This window comes from Rhinolophus ferrumequinum, chromosome 19 (genome assembly GCF_004115265.2).
Source record: "Rhinolophus ferrumequinum isolate MPI-CBG mRhiFer1 chromosome 19, mRhiFer1_v1.p, whole genome shotgun sequence".
Classification (NCBI taxonomy): Eukaryota; Metazoa; Chordata; class Mammalia; order Chiroptera; family Rhinolophidae; genus Rhinolophus; species Rhinolophus ferrumequinum.
The window spans coordinates 9,978,816-10,000,000 of record NC_046302.1 but is presented as its reverse complement, the minus strand read 5'-3'; the positions used below and the strand labels follow the sequence as shown (position 1 = coordinate 10,000,000).

Sequence of the window (21,185 nt, the reverse complement as noted above, 5' to 3'; positions counted from 1 at the left end):
GCAGAAAGAAAAAAAGAATCCAAAAAATAAGATAGTTTAAGGAGCCTCTGGGACATCATCACGCATGTCTACATTTGCATCATCGGGGTACCAGAAGGAGAAGAGAGAGAGCAAGGAATTGAAAATCTATCTGAAGAAATATTGATGGCAATCTTTCCTAACCTGGTAAAGACAATGGATATTCAAACCCAGGAAGTGCAGAGTCCCAAGCAAAATGAACCCAAACAGGCCCTCACCAAGAACATCATAATTAAAATGCCAAAGGTTAAAGACAAAGAGAGAATCTCAAAAGCAGCAAGAGAAAGGCAGTTAGTTGCCTACAAGGTAATTCCCATGAGACCATCAGCTGATTTCTCAACAGAAACTTTGCAGGCCAGAGGGGATTGGCAAGAAATATTCAATGTGATAAAAAGAAAGGTCCTACAACCAAGATTACTGTACCCAGCAAAGCTATCATTTAGAATTGAAGGGCAGATAAAAAGCTTCCCTGACAAGAAAAAGTTGAAAGAATCCATCATCACCAAAGTGGTATTACAAGAAATATTAAAGGGACTACTTTAAGAAGAAGAAAATAAAAAATATGAAAAAGAAAATGAGAATAACTACATATCTATCATCAGTTACTTGTAATGGATTAAATGCTCCAATCAAAAGACTGAATAAATGAGAAAACAAAACCCTAACATATGCTGCCTACAAAAGACTCACTTCAGATTCAAAGATACTCCCAGACTGAGAGTAAAGGGATGGAAAAAGATTTTTCATGAAAATGTAAATGGAAAAAAAAAAAGTTGAGATAGCAATACCTATACCAGACAAAATAGACTTTAAAACAAAGGCTATAACAAAGAGACAAAAAAACGATCTAATAATCCCACTTCTGGGTATTTATCAGAAGATATCCAGAATACTACTTCAAAGGCACACGTGCATCCATATGTTCACTGAAGCATAATTTACAGTAACCAAGACATGGAGGCAATCTGGCTGTTTATCAGTGGATGAATGGGTAAAGAAGAGGCGGTACATATACGTAGACAATGGATTATTACTCAGCCTTAAAAAAAAAGAATAAAATCTTTCATTCTTCAACAACATGGATGAACCTAGAGGTTATTTTGCTGAATAGTGTACGTCAGACAGAGGAAGCAAATGACATACAATTTTATGTCAACTGTAATTGAAATATTTTTTAAAAAAAACAAAAAGAAACAAAAAAAAAAAGGCCAATACTGTAGAGAATTTTTGTAAGAGTTTATTTGAGCCAAACTGACGACACATGCCAGGCAGCAAGATCTCAGATGCACTAGCCTTGTTAAGTTTTGATAATTCCTTCTTTCTTTTGTTTGATCCAGCGGTGCAAACCTCTGTGTGGTTCTGGCTTCTGACCCCAGCCAGACTAATGAAATATGTTAAGATACTTGGTTTTCTCATCAGGAGTATGCAGAACTCTTAGTCAAGGATGTTAACAGAACCCTTGGATTTTTTTTGAGAACTGTATTTTATGACAGAGGATGATTTAGCTAGCTTTTTTTAAGTACCTCTAGCATACTTTTGCTAAGCTGAAAATGACAAAAGTATGCACTATTAAAATATTTAAGTTTGGTTTATAATTTATGTAGAAGCTAACTATAATTTCTCCTTAAAGCAAGACATAGTTTAGCTGGTAGACTATCACAAGATATACATGTGAAAAAAAATCATCTCTAAATCAACAGTAATTTAGGAAAAAAATAAGTGGAAGCTTATATTGTGATGGCTCGTGTCATTCTGAGGTTTAGAACAAAAACAAACTTTCTAAAGATGTCAATCAATAAAATGCCTGACATATGGGAAATTAAGCAGTCTCTTAAGAACGTTCTAAACAGTCTTCCTGTCACTTCTCCATTGTTGTACTTGTGTCTCATTTCCTGAGATATAGTCATTAGCGTCATCAGATAGTTAAAAGGTTGTGCTTGCTCTACTCTGTTCTTTACTTATGGATTATAAAGTACACACCTAGTGTTTTCCAGCTGAGTCACGGAAACAGTTTGTCTAGATGACACACTGTACTATGAGTTAGCTCTCATTTCAGCTGCACTTATGAAATGAGAGCACATTACTTCTCTCAGTGGACCCCCCAGAGTTTCTTCCATTTTCCATGAGGCTCTTTGTTCCTTCTTTGTCTCATATGATAACTGTCTCAAAAGGCCTTTTGTAAAGAGTTACTAGGTGACAGTTTCAAATCCTCAAATTTTACAGGCACTTCAGGTTTTAGTTATGTAAATGTTGCTAAATTTAATGGATCTGATTTGTTTATTTTGTAATTTTTTTTTTCTATCTGTCTTCAAAGCAGAATATTTAAAATATACAGCTAATCTGTGAGGTTCTTGCTGGAGGAATTGGTCCAGGTTTTACTGTTTGTAGTTCTCGAAATGCCCAGTACATAATTGGGTGCTCAGATGAGTCCTGCCATGGCTAACAGTGACTAGTTAAGGCGCATGAATATATTTCGGTCAGCTCAGTATTTTTATGAATAATAAATATAAAAACACCCATTTAGTTATGCTGTGAATCACTAAATTGACAATGGCATGGCTTCTGGGTATTTAATGTAAATGTCTTGAAGCAAGTATTTTATGCACATTTTAGGTATATGAACTCTGCTGATTGTTAATTTTATAGCCCCTACGTTGATGTGGAATTCCCTTGGGGAGAACAGAGTGCCATGCATAATACTACCTAGTATGACATATATGGAGGCCGTGTCTGACGAGCCTCTCTCTTTTCTCCCAGTGAGAGCACTGACTGGACTCCATACGAGTGAAGAAGTGCAGTTGGTTAGAGAGTTTTGCTTGGGGTTCCCTGTGATACGGTGTTACTTCTTTGCCCTCTTACTGTATTTTCATGAGCATATTAGAAACGTGGCAACGATCAGTGCAGTTAACAAATGGTCTTGACCAGTAATTGTTGAGAATATACAAGAAAGGCAAGAAGAGAGAGGGCAAAACGGAAAAGGAGATATGACATTTGGGTGAAGAGACAATTTTCTTTATTCAAGTATTGTTCTCTAGTGGTTGCAAAATAAGTATTCAGTGATCATACCTGGGTAAAATTTTTGAAAGGGGCATAGAAGAGGCAGTAGCTTAAGAAGGATGCCTGATGGCTGGTCTGCAGAACATAACTGTGATGGAGGAGACAGCTGTTTCCTCAGGCTGAAATGGGTGCTAATAAGTACTTTTAAAGTGATGTTGGCACCTCCTGCCGAGGCTTTGTTCCCTTTGAGCTTTGCTCACTGAGTTCATTTATTTCTCCACAGGCTTCCTCTTCCCTGTTTCACTAGGTTTCTCATCAGAAAAGACTTATTCTTTAGGACCATTGTTAGTACTGGCTGAGGGAACAGGAGGAGGGATGTAACCTGGTATCTTGATATTTGAAGAATGAGATCAATTTGAAATTATAAATTAAAAATAAAAAGCTTCCTTACCCAGGAGGCAGGGCATACTTTGTTGATTTTGTTTGTTGGGGAGGAGTTGCAGTATGGCCTTAAAACACTCGTGGGCTGTGAAATCAATTGTGGGTTGCACCCAGCATTTGTTTACTTATTTATGTTGTAAAATGAGATAAGGTAGAATAGGAAATGTGAATATAATACACATACACACATGGTAAGAAACATAGTGATACTTTTATTAATTAATTTGTTTTTTAGTTTAGCAATAGCAAATTCTATGTATTGAATCTTGTCCAGTCTGGGTTTGGCTTATTGTATTTTTGTTCTGTTTTTTCTTCAGTTACAGTTGATATTCAATATTATATTAGTTTCAGGTGTACAGCAGACTGGTCAGACATTTATATAACTTATGAAGTGGTCACCACAATCTAGTACCCAACTTACCCCATACACAGTTATTACAATATTACTGACTGTCTTCCCTACGCATTATCCAACATCCCCGTGACTATTTTGTAACTACCAGTTTGTACTTCTTCTTGTACTCCCTTCCCCTTTCTCACCCATTCCCCCCAACACCCCCTCTCATCTGGCAGCCATCAGTTTGTTCTCTGTATCTGCGAGTTTGTTTCTCTTTTGTCTGTGCATTTATTTTGTTCTTTAGATTTCACATACAAGTGAAATCATATGTTATTTGTTTTTCTCCGACTCATTCCACTTAGCATAATACCCTCTAGGTCCATCCAGGTAGTCGCAAATGGCAAGAATTCATTTTTTATGGCTGAGTAATATTCCCTTGTATACATATAGGGACACATTTTTTTCATGGTGTTTTGTGTCTGAATATGTGTGCATATGTATGTAAGTGTCCATATGCACACACAATATCACACATGTATACTGGGTTGCAATATACAATATAGTTGATACGATGAGTTACCATCAACATGTTTGAAAAATACTGGTTTTAGAGCATTGCCTTTGGAGCTTGAATGTAAAAAATACAAATTCTTCTAGCTCTATCAGATGCTGTCAGTGGGTCCCTTTGGTGAGTTAACTGTGCTCTGTGTTTCTTCCGGTCTTTCTTGTTCAGAGGAGTTAATGAGATGGAGTATAAGGAACACTGGCCCCAGCCTGGGAGGCACAGTTTACTTCCCTGCGTCCTCCCCTTCCCTTAAGAACAGCCAAGATATGCTGTGATTCTGCTCGTCCTCTGCTGAGTTCTCTTCATTTCCTTCTTAGCTGGAAGCCAATTGTTTTCTAAATTCAGAGTCTTGGGGCTGTCTTCCTACTCACCATGATTGTGTTTCTTTCTTCTCTGTCTGTTTGCTTCCTACAGATCCCTCTCTGTTTTCTTCTACCACTTTTTTTTTTTTTTAACATAGCCATAGCACTTGGCTTTATAGCCATTTTCTTTGTGTTAAGAAACCAGAAAAGAAAAAAATATATATTATTCCTTTCTTTCAATTTACCTGTCTCAGTGCTCCTCTTCTACTGTAAAAAAAAACAACAATATATATTTGGGAGGCAAGAATGCTTACCCCTATAACTTTAAGCCTATGCCGCTCAATGTGATCTGCAGATGAGATGTGTCCACACATTTGTTCCTGGTTCACAACCAGCCCAGAAGTTGAGAGCAAGTCTTTAGAAATTTTTATAGGAATTTGACAAAGTAATTTTATGTTTATTTAATCTAGTAAAAAAAAATTGGGCTTACATTTTTGCATGCTTTTTTGTTTCCTTTTTCTAGAAATCCATGTTTATTATATTTCACATAAATTTGGTCTGAGATGCATCAGAAATGTAAAAAAAATGTTCTTTTTATTGTTTGAGAAGCACGGCTCTACATAATTGTTATAAGTGGTGTATCTAAATTGGTCTGAAGAAGCACGAATGGCCAAGTAAATTAGAGTCACGATATATGACAGCAAAGATGGAACTTGTAAACTTTTTATGTAGCCTTGGGATCTTAAGTTCAAAATTTGAAGGCATTGTCATAGAGGAATAAATAAAGACAAAACACCCAAAGGGAGAGAAAGACCAACGATCTGTGTGCTTTTACTAAAACTAAGAAGCTTAAAAAGTGAATTTCATAATGGCTTTGTGGTTTATAAAATGCCAAAGTATTTAATAACACACATAACGGAAAACACCGCCTTTTTTGTTGTGTGCACAAAGTTTCTCAAATGTAGGAAGAGAATTCATACAATTTCCTCCACCTTTAAAAGTCTCGAGCCTCTACCATATCCATGCAAATTTTAATGATGGGGTAGAAGGGAATAACTAATTATATGTAGTTATTGCTGCTGTCACAAACAATGATGGAAGATAGTCTCATCAAAAGCATTTACCAGTGGGTATGATTAAGCTAAATTTAATTCACCCAAAGATTCAAGAATGTGAACATTGAATATTCTCATAACAGTTTTCCTTTCCAAAGAAACGAAAATAATTATTCTTAAAGACCTTCAAAGTCTGCCTGTAAAGACTGTTCCTTTTGAAGCCGACTCCATTACGTGGAGCTTTTTTCATTTGCTGGCCATGCTCTACTTCCATGCTAGTGATTTAACAGTGTTTTGTTATCTGAACACAAATAGAATTTCTATGCTAATTTGAATTCTGATTTCTTTTATTTATTTGCCCAGTTAGAGTGTTTTTTATAGGGGGAAAAATTGAGGGAAGAAAATACTTACCAAGGGAGACCCAATTACTCTTTGAAAATTCATTTCCTCACAGTCAAAACATTAAAGTGGAAGGTGAAAATTAAGCACTCAGCCATATAGGGATACCTAGCAAAACAGACTTAGTCTAAAATTGAATATAAATGTTTTGAATTCTTTAAGCATCAGCTGGTGAGTTGACTTTGCTTTCATACTAGATAGGTGATAAATTCAAACAATTAAAAGGTACCTCTTCCCTCCTGCCTGCCATTCTTTTTTTGCATACCTGTGAATTTACCCCAGAATTCTGGGCTGCTAAACTGTGCTAAACATAAATGTCCACACTTTCTTCTGTAAACTCACCATAAGACACTAATGCAGCTCCATCAGGAAATACCCCTACTGTGTTGGCTGAAATGGCACCTTCTTTCTATACATTGAAGCCAGGAAGCAAATTCTCATGGCCACAACAGAAATAAAGCTTCACTTCCCAAAGCTTATGCTTTTATTTTTGATTTTTATTTGTTTATCTTATTTTATTTATTTTTTTAAGTTCTTTGGGGTGACCGTGGTTAGTAAAGTTACATAGGTTTCAGGTGTACAATTCTGTAATACCTCATCTATATCTCACATTGTGTGTTCACCACCCAGTGTCAGTTCTCCTTCCATCACCATATATTTGATCCCTTTTACCCTCATCTACCACCCGCCTCCTCCCTTACCCTCTGGTAACCACTAAACCATTGTCTTTGTGAGTTTTGTTTCTTTCTTTGTTTGTCTTGTTCCTTTGTTGCTTTCAGTTTTATATCCCACATATCAGTGAAATCGTATGGTTCTTGACTTTTTCTGTCTGACTTATTTCGCTTAGCGTAATAATCTCAAGATCCATCCAGTAGAGACAAGATTGAGTCGGATACTCAATTCATTGGGTTTTGTAAAACTGCAGTGCTAATGTTCTTCTCTCATAAAGAAAGGAAACTTAAAAATTACCACTTAGGTGAGATAGGTTAGGATCAGGAGGGTGTGGAGTGGTCAGGTAGAAATATGTAGAGCTAAATGCTAAAGAATTGCAGAAAATTTAGAGAAGTAATGCATTTAGGAGGTATGAGGAAACCAAATAATCATAATGGTAATCACACTTTTGAGCTTGTGTTACATGGCAAGCATTGTCCTTTTTATGCATTAATCATTCGTTGTGGGGGCTCCATAGATTACCAATTAAGAGACTCTGTAGGAAGGAAAAAAGGGGACCACTCAGAGGAGCATCCCAAGGAATAGGTGCTCAGAGAAGAGAGACTTTTGTGTGTGTGGACATAAGAGCGACGCTCAGTTGGCTTCTGGACAGCTTGGAGGAGGGGTTACTTTGCCTGTGACTGTGGAGGCGGTCCAGATGGAATTGTCTTCTGAGGGCCAGTGAAGGAGGGAGACAGCGCAGGTCGAGCAGGCGCTTCCAACAGCACCACAAACGTGTGCTTGGAACATCTCCGACAAATTTCACAAAATCACACACTGGATAATAGGTCTTGTGACAAGAAGTGGGTTAGGGAAGACCACTCACAATCTATGCAGCTTTGTAGCCACAGAACGAATGAAAACAATAACAACCCTAATAAAAGTACTGGCTCCATTAACTCCCATCTGGTGTTTCAAATCCCAGTGAATCCATCTGAGCCCTGCAGCCTAGAGCTCCAGCCTCCTTTCTTTCACTAGAGAGATCCTCAAAGTTATTCCCTTCTAATAGAGAATACTTTCTGCGAACTTCAAAATACCATCTGGGGTTTGTCTTCTTCATCATCCCATGTTCTTTCCTTTCTAAACTCAGGAGGGGAGCAGAAGCTCCATAGTTTCTTGCAGTTTCCCAGACAACTTGATGGTAGAAAGAGGAATCTTCTTGAAACCACTAAACTTCTTGTCTTTTTACACTAAATAAAGGTACTTCCTCAGGATTTTTAGCCTGTTTAGAAGCCATCAATCACATGGACTTTTATTCCAGAGATTTGCCCCTGATCACTCTAAAACTTTAATGTCCTGCAAAAATTCACACATGAAACCAAAGAGACTTCTGAGTTATATGGATGTCACTCCCCTATTTGCTAATCCTGTTGGAGCTAATCTGCATTGCAGAAGCATGCCGCATAACAAAGACTTTTCTGGCTCAAAGAGGGAGGGGGAAAAAAGACTATAAAAATTAGAATCATTTGAGTATTTGTAACTTAGAATGTCACCTTGACCTCAAAATAAAAATTTCTGTATACTTTAAACAGCTCAAAAAGCTGACCGAGCATTTTGTGCTGGAATGGAGCATATTGAAATACTGGAGGATAAATTGTGTAGCTAGGAAAACTGTATTTTAGAGAACCCTGGTGATTTCCTGAACAGGATGGTAGGAAGTGTATACCAACCAGTGAAAAGAGACTGGTGTGTTTCAGCTTCATCCCAGCATGCAAACTAAACTGCGTAAGATTTGAGAAACACGGACTTTTGCCATCCTTTGCATATTGTCATGTTGGCCACCCATGGTCGGCCAAGTTTAAATGATGGAAATATGCAAGAAATGATACTCTTGACAGTCTGGCAATACTAATGGTTTTGTGATTCAGAGTTAGCTTCAAGGCCATGTCAGGCCTCAGTACACATAGCTACATAGTGACGGTTGTGTTGCAGATAATAGAGCCTGAAATGATTGAATATGGAATAAATCTGTTTATAATTTACTAAGAGCAGAAAAGTACAATTTTAACTCATGTTATAAACACCAAAAACCTGCTTTAGGTTTGTGATAGGGTTGGTCAACTTTATGTATTTTGAAGGTTTTTGTTTGTTTGTTTACATTTTGTAGCATATAGTTAACCTAAATCATTTCGATGACATTCTCTTGCCACTTGTTCCCATTCTCTATCTCCAACCGTTTCTCAAATCACATTTGCAGTTCTTCCTTATTACTGGAATATATGTTCCAGAGATAACCCTTCCCTTGTGGCTTGGCTTTCATATTTCCAGGTGCATAACATTCATCTCTTGAAAAATTGTTCTATTTTCAAATAGCTACTATAATTTTCCTTTGCTGTTGTGAAGGGGTTTGTTTTCTTCATGTATGCTCAAATGGCACACGAAGAAATATGGGGTTATTGCAGTGTGGCAGGAAGAGTAATGGGCTGGAATCTCAGAGGTTCAAAGTTCTGGTTTTGCCATTAATTCATCCTAAAACCTGGATAAGCTGCTTCCTCATCTGTGTGACTCAATCCCTATATGTGCTAAATGGCATTAACACTAGCTCACCTCATGTAGGGACACTCTGAGGGTAACATACATAAGCAAACATTTTTTAATACTGACCCCTTAACACTACTAGCCTATTTATAAAGGATATATTGATATATATGTTTTTTTAGTTGAGTCCTCATCATAATTCTCTGGGAAAAGTAGTCTTCTCATGTGGCTGTTTAGGAAATCACGTTTGTAGACAAGGTAAAAACTCCACACTGTTTCTAGTATTGTGTGTGTACGTTTATAGAGATGTCTGGTGTATACTAAAATACACACAAACATACATATGGACACCTCCTTGAAAATTACAGTTCACAATGAGGGGAATTTTAAAAGGAATACTCAATGGCAATATTCTCCTCACCCAGTCGCAATCACGAGTCCAACCACCCTGGAGCAATAGTTTACTTTTCACCTTTATACTCCAGATTTATGTGTTTCAATACAGGTTTCTTCTCTGCTAAAGAAGACCTTTTTTCTCTTTTATTTTAGAACATTTTGTTTTCCTTATGTGATATGTAAAATTCATAGAAGTATCGTAGTTGTCATTTCTGTTGATCGTAGACAGGGGAGGACCTAAGTGATGCAGTTGATGCGAGTGTGGCCAGCCAGCTAGAATCCGTCGGGTGACCCATCGGCACTCACGGGTGGGCTAAGGCCGTGCCTGTAAAGATACAGAAAGCTCATAGAGACTCTTGAGAGTAACCGTCCTCCAACGGGCACAGTGATTGCATCGGTATGTTCGGTCATACCGCGTCCCGAAGTTAGTTGTCACAGCAGTGGGTGGAGGGTGACGGTGCTGAACCGCGAGGATGACATCATGTTGACAAGGAGCGTCATCAGGCTAATAAAGTTTCTAAGGTTCCACAACTCAGACCAGTCTGTTATCTTTCTTTAGGTTATGTGGAATCTTAAAGTGGTTGTGATTTCCGAATGGTGAGAATTATAATTTAGTCTTGTCCAATAGAACTTTCTGGAAAAAAATGGAAAGGTTCAGTATCTGCTGTCCAAGATGGTAGCCACTAGCACATGCGGCTTTTGAGTATTTGAAATGGAGCTCGTGTGACCGAGGAACTGAACTGTTAATGTTACAGAATTTTAATGAATTTTAATTAAAATAGCCACAGATGGCTAGTGACTACCAAACTGGTGAGTGCATCTCTGCAAATGACGCATATTTCTGTTACTTTGGAGACTAATTGCAGTGATATCTAGGGAATTTTCCCCTCACTTATTTGGAGAATACTTTTGGGGTAAAAAGAGGCGGATTTTCAAAGCCTAAGTATTTGTTGAATTGCTGTGTCAATGTATGTAAATGATGGTGGCTTTTCAGATATGACTGGGAAGTTGTGTTTCAGGTTGTGACTCTCTGATTTCCTTTCCACAGGCTCTTTCATGTTGGTGAACACATCTGGCAGACCTGAGGGGCAGAGAGCCCACCTCCTCTTACCTCAGCTTAAAGAAAATGACACCCACTGCATTGATTTTCACTACTTTGTATCCAGTAAGAGTAATTCTGCTCCTGGGTTACTCAATGTCTACGTGAAGGTCAATAACGGGCCTTTGGGGAATCCTATCTGGAATATATCTGGAGACCCGACACGTACCTGGAACAGGGCAGAACTGGCCATTAGTACTTTCTGGCCTAACTTTTATCAGGTATGCTTTTTGTTTTCATTTCATGTTTTGATGCATCATCTGTCTTCTAACAATATAGTCTTATGTCAGTATCAAAGAACGCATAAGCAGTGTTAGTATTTCTTATACCAATGTAAGGAAAGCTTATGCCATTTGATAGGGAGTGTATTAAGGCTTTGTTTGTAACATTCAGTTGAGAAAGGAGTAAAAAACAACATTCAAACTTGTTTATGCATATATCGTTTTAAAAAACAAAACAAAAGCAGTAACCTGCAGCAGGGCAGAAAGTGCATTCTGCAAGGGTATTTTCCTTTCTATAGTGAGTAAGTCATATCTGATCCAGGGAGACATAACACTTGATTCTAAAAGAAGAAGCCCCTTCTTCCATGTGTAGATCTCAGTAGTAAATGAGTTATTAAGAAATGAGCCGTCATGGAGCCCAGCTAGTGAGGTGCAGGTCCCTGCTCCCACCCCCTGAAGCAATGAAAAGAAAATAGCATGTGTAGGCTGAGTTCTCGTCATGCAGGGCCTGATGTCCCTGTTGCTGTTATTTGGGTTTTTCTCTTGAGATCCACATTGCTCGCTTTGAGTTCTCATTTAAAGTATCAAGGGTGGAGGCCCAGGGGCAGTTAAGAAGTGGGACAAAAGCAGTCCTAATGTCACATCCTGATTGTCAGAGAGTTCCCATCCCACAAGAGATCCTGACTCAGGATCAAAGGTAGGGATTAGTGACAGTGGCATTTGGTGCTCTTTTTCCTTTTGTCCACAGCACCTTTAAAAATAACTTAATATTAAGAATTCTCAGTTTCAAGCTAAGCGGATGCATTAAGGAAACTGCAGTATTTTGCTTTTGTTTCTTACTTCCTTTGGCTCCAGGAGCCAGCTGGAACATGTATACAAGATCATCTCTCACATGTAACTGAGGTGCTCAGTTAGATTCAGGGAAGGGAAAAGTGGGTCTTCTCACGGGCCGCTTGTCGTCCGAATGGCATGAACAGCACCCAGGAGTCCATTCCACGGGTTTGGTGTTTATTGGAGAAGATGTATCAATTCCTCTATCCCTGGATTTGATATGGGAATAAATGGGCTATAAATGTCTTGTTTTTATTGATCTTTGTACTCTTGTACCTGTAACAATTTCTGGTATTGAATGAGTGATGAGTGTTTCTTGAACAGAAATGGAGGGGTAGTGAAAGCTCTGTTAGTTCACAGATAAATTGTTAAAACCTTTATTTAGAGTACACTTTGGCATTACCTTTTAAAGGTGTTAAAAATTTAGATATGTCTAAATTCAGCAATCGACTGTTAGGAATTCATCCTAAGGAAATAATGTAATGTGGATGTAAACTACAGTGACATTCGTGGCAGCTTATTTATAATAATGAAAAGTCAGAAACTTTATTATTTCTAACAATAGAGGATTAATTTCTGTTATTTCAATACAAAAATTCATTTTGCAACCATTAAGAATAATGTTATACAGGACCATTTAATGATGAATTTAAGCTTATGTTGTTCAGTGTAAAAAACTTATATAAAGCAGTATGTCAAATCCCATTGTTTAAAGTAAATATGTATACATATATATGTATGTATGTATGTATGTATATATGTATATATATGTGTATATATATGTGTATATATATGTGTGTGTATATATATATATATATAGAGAGAGAGAGAGAGAGATTACAATATATGCTGAAATAAATATATTAAAAAAGGGTATCTCCCCAGCTTGTAATTTGATTGTTTTTTCTTTTTCTGCCATATGTCATAGTCTAAACTTTCCCCATGTACATATACTGTTTTTACTTATAAAACACAAAAGAAAAAGAAAAACTAGTTTTTCTTCTGGAGTGAAAATATTCTGTTTCATGAATAATCTTTTTCATAAACATTATCTATGAGTGGTATGAGTAAAAAATATGGCCTCTGGGACAAAGTTTAGTTTTTCAACGATGAAAATGGAAGCAGGTGAAAAGCGTTTGACTAAACTAGGCTTCAGAAGGCTTTTGTCAGGTGGACTAGGCTAAGAGGCAGAATGTTTTTAGAACCTTCCTGGGGAGGAGATGTTCCAACAGTAGAGAAGGCCTAAGCCTGGGGTGTTCCTACTGCCCGTCTGGAATCCGCCCTTTCCTCATCTCCAGGCATCTGCTGGGTGGAGGCCAGCGGGCCTAGAGGTGTGTCCTGCTCACACGATCCCTGGTTTCTTCTCTTTCTTTGTGGTGAAGGCCCTCTTTCTGGTTTATAGATGGCTGCCTTCTCATTTTCTCTCATATGCTCACATGGCCTTTCTTCCACTGGATAAAGAGAGAGAGAGCGAGGGAGAGAGAGAAAGAGAGAGAGAGAACCTTGGTCTCTCTTCCTCTTCTTATAAGGACACTGATCTCATTATGGAGGCTCCATCTTCATAACCTCATATAAACCCTACGCCTTCATCCCTACGCCTTCATCTCAAAACACCCTAACAGTGGGTGTTAGGGCTTCAGCATATAAATTTGGAAGGTGGGGGAACACAACATTCAGTCCATTAGCAGCCTTTAACACCTAGCTCAGACAATATAAATTAAAGAAATGATTTAATTTATGAAGTCTTATGAGATCAGCCTTTCAAAAGGTATTACCAAGCTTTAGTGAAAGAAAGGCAGTCCTGTGTATCAGACCGTTCTTATTTTCAATGAAATTTTCCCTTATTGATCTCTTTTGAATACATTGTTCTGTCTTCCCAATTGTGAACCTCTGACCCTAACCCCCAAGCCCTCCACTTCCCTCTGTGGTTTCTCTCACATTGCTTTACCAGTACATGATTTACCATATTGAATTGGAACTTAATTCTCATTGTAGCTTTCTGGCGGGATTCAGTAGGAATAGCCTCCTACTATGAATTTAAAGGTGGATTTGTAGACTCTTTAAGACAGTGTTGCTAAGTGTTTAAGAACCTGGTGATCAACATCGGTAAAGGGTTTGGATCCACTAAAAGTGCACTTGTTCATTTGTTTTCTGGGGAGTCCAAACTACCATTAGCTTGAAAGTTTTAAAGGCATAGTTAAGGTAGTACTTCCCTCTTATTTTTCCTTTATCTCCTGGGTAGTAAACATACTGAAGTCATTAATCGTAACATAAGCTATTAGACGAATGGCACTTTGTAGATGATACAAGAGAGATGTCAGCAGGAAACTTACAAATGCTGAGCAACAGGCCTTAAAATCACCATGTAAGACCTGAATGATGTTTCCCAGTTGGGGCGAGAAAAGACAAGCTGTATGAACGGAGGCGAAGAAGTAGGATACCTATCAAATCCTATTTCTACCTCTGGCCCAACATGTTAGCCTAACTAGAGATGATCAGAAACAAAAGAGAAGTAGCCACTAAAACAAGTTGTGTGTGTTCTGGCAGCACTGCCCCAGGAACGGGCTTCTCTGCTGCAGACTATAGTTCCCGGCCTGTGTGGCTGGCACAGCCTCACTGAGGATGAGACACGCTGCTCTTAAAAACGTGAGACCTGCATGAGCTCATCTACTTTTGAGTTCATTTCCCATATAGATTTTTCTTTACGGAGTTCTGCTCTAGTCTGAGGAAGTGGGTCTTTTATGTGACTATTTTATTTCTAATTGGAAAATAGAAAAAAAAATTTCTGGTATCACATGTGCATCCATGTATGTGATATTTTCCTTTATGAACGTGGTTCATAAAAGTCAATATCCAAATGATGCATTCTTAGGATACAGATAGGCTGTTCTGGGGCTGAAAAGCTGAGGACAAGACATCTAAAAGAGGGGGTACCTTGAGAGACCTCAATACACAGGGACTCTTCTTCCCCCAGACATCACTCCTACATTAGTATTTAGACTGCAAGATATGTTATCGAGATCTAAAAAAATTAATATAAAGGGAACACATACTTGAAATACTAGTATATTAAAATTTATAGTCATATGGTGTTTTAATTCTATAAGGCGCTTTTATAGTTTATTAAGTAGTTTGATATAATTAGTGAAGATCAATAAATTAACTTTTTTAAAGAAATTTCATATTGTTTGAAAACGGGCGGCATGATAGCATAGTAAAAGAACGTATGCTTTGGGTCACAAAGAACTAGATGTGAATATCAAACGTGTTTACTTAGAAGCTCAGGCAACTGATATAAACTTATTGGCACTCACTTCCCTGATTATGGGACTAAATATAAACACTGTGTAGTGCATTAAGATGAAAGGAAAAGCACATTTGGGATGTGCTAGCCTCTTAATAAGTGGTGGTAGGTTATCGAGATTAAGATTTGTGGAAGACAATAAAAATGGAATCAGCTAACAGGCTGAGTGCTTTCTCCCTCCTATGTCACTCCTTAAATGTGTTTCATGAAGTAGCAAAAGGTGTTCAATGAAAAAGAGTTTCGGGAACAAATCCTTCAGTGAAACACTGGGTGAAAAGAAGTGAATCAAGTTCCTTTCCACCAGAACATTCCAGAACTGCTCACATGCAAAAGCGTGCCGTGCGGTTTCCTGAGGGTGCATGCCATCAGCCTTCTCCAGACTCTGACTACACCATGGGAGTGAGTGCCCCAGGGACCGTGGGGGACACCGCTGTGCTGGGCTCCATGCACCTGTCCTGTCCCGTCCCTCCTGTGCTTGGTCAGCAATATCCATTTCTCATTCAATTGTGGCAGCGAAATAGTGAGTTGCGTTTCATGTTGGTAAGAATCTGAATTTTGTAGTTGTTGGATTTGGGGAAGTTTTCAATAAACCTAGACACAACTACCCTGTGTGCTTTTGATAAACATAGTAGGTTCTCTTGGACAGCCCTTGTTTTTGTATCTTTCCCTTAGTGCTGTCTTTATTAAGCATTTTGAGAATTTCAAACGTTTTTATCGCCGAATAAAGTTCTTGCCATAGTAGTCATTTTATGTAGCTTTTCTTATTTATAGGAGAGTGGTATTCTACTCTCCTATAGGTACAAATCAAAATGGTACAAATCACAATGGTAACCTGCACAAAATACAGCTAATTGCAGGTTAATTGCTGTTCATTAAAACATAAATTGCCAAATATTTGGTGATTAACACATATGTTATTCCTTAATTAATGTTTGTCCTAATTGCTGCTGCTTAGAACCTGCTCCTCTGTTGGGCAGCAGCCCTGGGAAGTGAGAAGTACCTGCTCCCTGCTTTCATCAGGGCATCTGGGCTGTGGCACCTGCTTTCTTTGATTTTGACATTGACTTCCTACCTATTTTAAGGATAGTAATTTATTCTCGCAAGCACCCTCTTGCTTTATTGTGCTGATTTAAAAAGAAAAAAAAAAGAAAAACTGCTTTGATTCTGCTTCTTCCCCTCCTCTCTCCTTTCTCCTGTACCCACAACTTTCCAGAGGCCACCCATCAGTTTCTCTGGGTTCCTAACCCTGCAGGCACCCAGAGCGGCTGCTGGAATCTCACATCCTTTCTCCTTGCTTTGGAATACAGTGTTTCTGAGTCGAGTTAGAGGCCAAGAAGGCAGTAATCTTGAATACAAATGGTTGCTCTGCAAAGAGAAAAATGCATAGGTGGCGTTGAAATCCCTTCCCGTGTATGCGTTTCAAGGAGCTGGGCTGGGAGCATGTGGGCAGTAACAAGAGGGCATGTGAGGCTGAAGTCATGGAACGATGGTTCTTCTGGTTCTCTAGAGCCTGCCTGTTAAAACAGATTCCTTAATGTACTGCCGGTCCTGGGAGAAGATGTGTACTGGATTCCAGCCGAGCCTGATCAAAATTCTCTGCAGCGAGAACACCAGGGAGCTTGCCCTTTGGGGGGCTACACCCAGAATTACCCTCTCCCAGTCTGACACCTGTCCCAGTAAATGAGGAGTTGAGGGAACAGGAATGACTTGATCATACCCGTCTCCACACATTCAGCTCCAGCCTTTGCTGCCTGCCCAGTTTCTTTACTGGGTTGACCTGCCGCCCACTTATTTTACTAGACTGTCACGTAAAGTCACCTTGAGTGACAGCACCTCTGCATACATTGGCTGCTCAGAGATAGTGTTTTACACTCAGTAGGTGAGTGTTTTCCAAATTGTGGTCTGCAAATCCAAGGAATGTTAAAACGCAATAGTTGACAAATGGGAAGATGCACTGATTTAAACACATTCTGTACTACAAGCCATTTCAGAGCCAGGCTATGTTTCCAAAACTCCAGGAGGGACAAATGCTGGGTACAGGTGCCCACTAGACTTTGGGCATCAGTTTAGGCTTTTGCAGAGTGTCTCTTGAGTCTAGTGTTCCCTGGAGCACACTTGGGAAAAAGTGATATGTACTAATGGAAAAATAGAACATCCCCTGCTCCGTAAATTCCTTAGCTTATGGTCCTTATTCTAGGTGCAAGACAATTGAATTGCAGCATTCTTCTAGGATGACATGGGGAATTAGATGTGGCAGTGAAGTATAACTCTGTCTCCAGCCGGAAAGCTATTCTAAGCAGTTGCTCCCGTCCTCTGCATTTTGTGCTTAAAAAAGACGAACAGTATATTTTAAGAAATCAGTGGGGGCACACTGGGCTGTCACTTTAGAATGTGCCCAGAGCTGTATTTAGGAAGTAGATCGATTCACCTGATGGTTTCTTTTATCTTCAAAGATAATATTTTAAAACTTTATTTATTTTAAACTTAACCATATGTCCAAGTTTCATTCTCAGCTTGTGCTTATTATTCAGTGATCACAGATAAGTGTTTCTTCTGAGTTAACGTTCTCCTCTGCGGTCTGTTTCTTCTTGGTTACCACACTTGTCCCTAAGCCTTCCTATGTTTTCTGTTTCCTTTACCTTAATTTTCTTCCGTATCCCATTTTTTTAATAGAAAGAGTATTTGACCTATGATTAGAAAAGATTTGAAAAGACATGTTTTTTCAAAGTCAAGGGATAACAAAAAGTCATGTTTATTGGTAGAAAAAACAGATGAAGTCATGTAAGAATGAGTTGAAAAGGCATGACAAAGCACTGATATTTAGCTCCGCCGTGAAGCCTGTTGTCTTTGAATGCCTTTAACTTTGGGAAAAGTCGGTTTTCACTTTGATAACTTGTCCATATAAGCCAATGCTTCCACATTTTCTTCCTGTTGTTTTTAAGGACACATAGTTTGTGGTTTTGCTTTGCTTCTTTATCATTACAGAAACATTTATTTTACTGTATATGTTTTTGGTTGTTACTTAACTCATTTGAAAAAAAAAAAAAAAACAGTGGGTTTTGTGAATGGGTATAGTCTACCTTAGCTTTTTATTTAAATCAAAACCAGAAAGGATCTACTAGGTTATGTGTGGGGAGAAAGACCTATACCACTTAGTCTTCTTTGTTCTGGGGAATTAACAAATAACTTCCACCAACACGTTTTCCATTTTCTGTGGTGCGTATTTGCGTTGGTAAGCAAACTTCTTTTCTTTGCTCACACATAGCAAGGGTAAGTGGCAGCATGGAAAGCTATTAATTTTGCTCTTCACTGAAGCACAGAGGATCAGAGATACTGCAGTGTTAAGCTGCTTCCTGTCTCCTGTTTGGCAGGCGTCGGAAGGATAACCTGATATCAACCCTCACACAGGCCAACATCCAGGATGCCTTTTTCTGAGCAAATGGAAGTCAGTAGTTTAACTGGTTGTTTTGATAGATAAAAGACATCCAAACCTATAGAAAAGTTTCATAAGAATTTATTTGAGTCAAATTTTTGAGGACATACCTGGAAGCAAGATCTCCACGGATTGAGAAACTGCTCTGGAAGAATGACCTTTTATGTATTTAGAATCAAAGAAGAAAATGTAAGGAAGGTACACGAAATCCACTGGTGGTAGCATAAAGAGGCGGGAGAATGCAAAGCACAGAAATCTCTAAGACTGGATAAAAAGTAAAATGGAGAAACACATACTTTACATTGGTGCATACAGGATAGTTAATAATTAACCTCTACAGTACATAGAGTTGCTACACAGGGAACAAGATAACAATGAGGGGTTCTGTGGTCTCACGCTCTGGTTGTAGGGTGCTCTGGTGCCTGTGGTTATACTTTCAAGGGGTCTAGAAAAGAAAATTAAAATGTCAAAGTTATGTTATCCTAGATGCATAAGAACAGTAGACAGGGCTCGCTTAAAGTAAAGATTGACCTTTCGTGGAACCTGACTACCTGCCATGGCCGGCCCAGTTAGAGATTTATGATTAGACCTTACTGTGCAGTGACTTTAGGTCACTGAGCTTGTCAGGCCTGTCATGTGGCCCCCCCTAGCTTGTCAGTTTTATTGCATAACACCATTGTCGTTGACATTTCCTACCTAAGAGCAATGGATTTTCCCAAAGACTCCAAAGTCTATGGGGATATAGCATCTTGTCTCCTGAGATGATATTTGTTGAATGATTGAATGAATATTGATCCTCTTAATCTTACATTTCTTTACATCCCATGGCTACAATAATATCTGGGAACCATCAGCAAAAATGTGTATTGAGTCCTTATTATGCCCAAGTATTTTGATAGAAATGGGGACTCAGGATGAACCCAAACACTAATACAGTCGATTCTCATTATTCTCAGTTAAGTCCTATAAGTCACAGCAAGCACTGAATTACTGAATCCTGAACTGTTGATTCTGTGGTAAATATGGGATTAGTTGTGTGAGCCTCTGATCAAAACATTTTCGTCAACCAATCAATACATAACTTTGTTTTATGTATGTTTCTGTTAAAGGCAGCTTATTTAATATATATATATATATATATATATATATATATATATATACACACACACACACATATATATATTTATTTTTTTATTTTTTACATACATATTATATATAGAGAGATATCTATATCTATCTATATCTATCGATCTATCTATCTATATCTACTGGGAGTGCCAAAAAATGTATATAAGTGGACACTTTGGTCAACATTGCTCAAGCAGTAGTTCTCCATAATCAGAAGTGTCTGGACGCTGATGGTAACCACTTTGTAATTGCGGAAGTCAAATATGACTTGCATTTGTCTTTTGTTATCATATTCCAATTACAATTTGAATAGTTTTCTCATTCTTAAACTGCGTATACCTTTTTTTGGCACCGTGTGTGTGTGTGTGTGTGTGTGTGCATGTTTGCGTGTGTGTGCAGTATGTTTGCGTGTGTGTGCACATGTGTGTGCATGTGTGTGTGTAATTGATAAATTGATTTTTAACATTGAACTCAGCCAACAGCATTATGGCTCATGCCTGAATGAAACTTACCTAACGCACGTATTTTCTCCATCAGCAAAATTACAGTCTTATTTAGGAACACTAAACAGTACATCAGCATTACATTTGGGGCCATGTTAAACAGCAGCATCACCAATAAAAGGCAGGAAAAAAACCATGGCCCTAAATATACTGGGATAAGGACACTTGTTTATAGTATGAAAGCTAAAACAAGAAAGCAGACAGAGCATTGCCTTGTTGGAACTCAAGGTGTGTGTAGGACGACCCAAATTTTTGCGACTCTGTACATATTCACAAATGACCGTGAAAGCTTTGCAAGTATTGATTTTGGGGTTTCAGTTAAATTAGTGAGTAGGCAAATTCACAAATAGAGAACCCGCAAATAATGAGGGTTAGTTATATTTACTGTTAAACCAAATCCAAAAAACGGTGTTTTTGTAGTTTTTTTTTTTGTATTTTTTCCAATTACAGTTGATATTCAATATTTTATTAGTTTCAGGTGTATAGCCTAGTGGTTAGACATTTATATAATTTGCAAAGTGATCCTCCTGATAAGTGTGGTACCATAATGGCGCCCCACATAATTACCATATTATTTACTGAATTCCCTATGTTGTACTTTATATCCCCATGACTATTTTGTAACTACCAATTTGTATTTCTTAATCCCTTTACCTTTTTCACTCAGCACAACAAACCTCTTCCCATCTGGCAACCATCAGTTTGTTCTCTGTATCTATGAGTCTATTTGTGTTTTGTTTGTTCATTTATTTGTTTTTTTAGATTCCACATATAAATGAAATCATAAGGTATTTGTCTTTCCCTGTCTGACTTATTTCACTTAGCATAATACCCTCTAGGTCCATCCATGTTGTCACAAATGGTAAGATTTTGTTCTTTTTTATGGCTAACTAATATTCCATTGTATATATGTACCTTTCTTCTTTACCCAGTTGTGTATTGATGGACCTTTAGGTTGCTTCCATAT

At 38.2% G+C, this 21,185-nt stretch overlaps 1 protein-coding gene across 11 annotated transcripts in view; it reads left to right on the top strand.

The window, feature by feature from the left end:
• PTPRM (protein tyrosine phosphatase receptor type M) overlaps positions 1-21,185 on the top strand; it is a 799,491-nt gene that overhangs the window by 267,136 nt on the left and 511,170 nt on the right. For all 11 annotated transcript variants that reach the window (XM_033087233.1, XM_033087234.1, XM_033087225.1 and 8 more), the window contains exon 3: positions 10,748-11,019. In XM_033087233.1, coding sequence (XP_032943124.1) covers positions 10,748-11,019 — 272 coding nt within the window. The remainder of the gene's footprint in view (positions 1-10,747; positions 11,020-21,185) is intronic.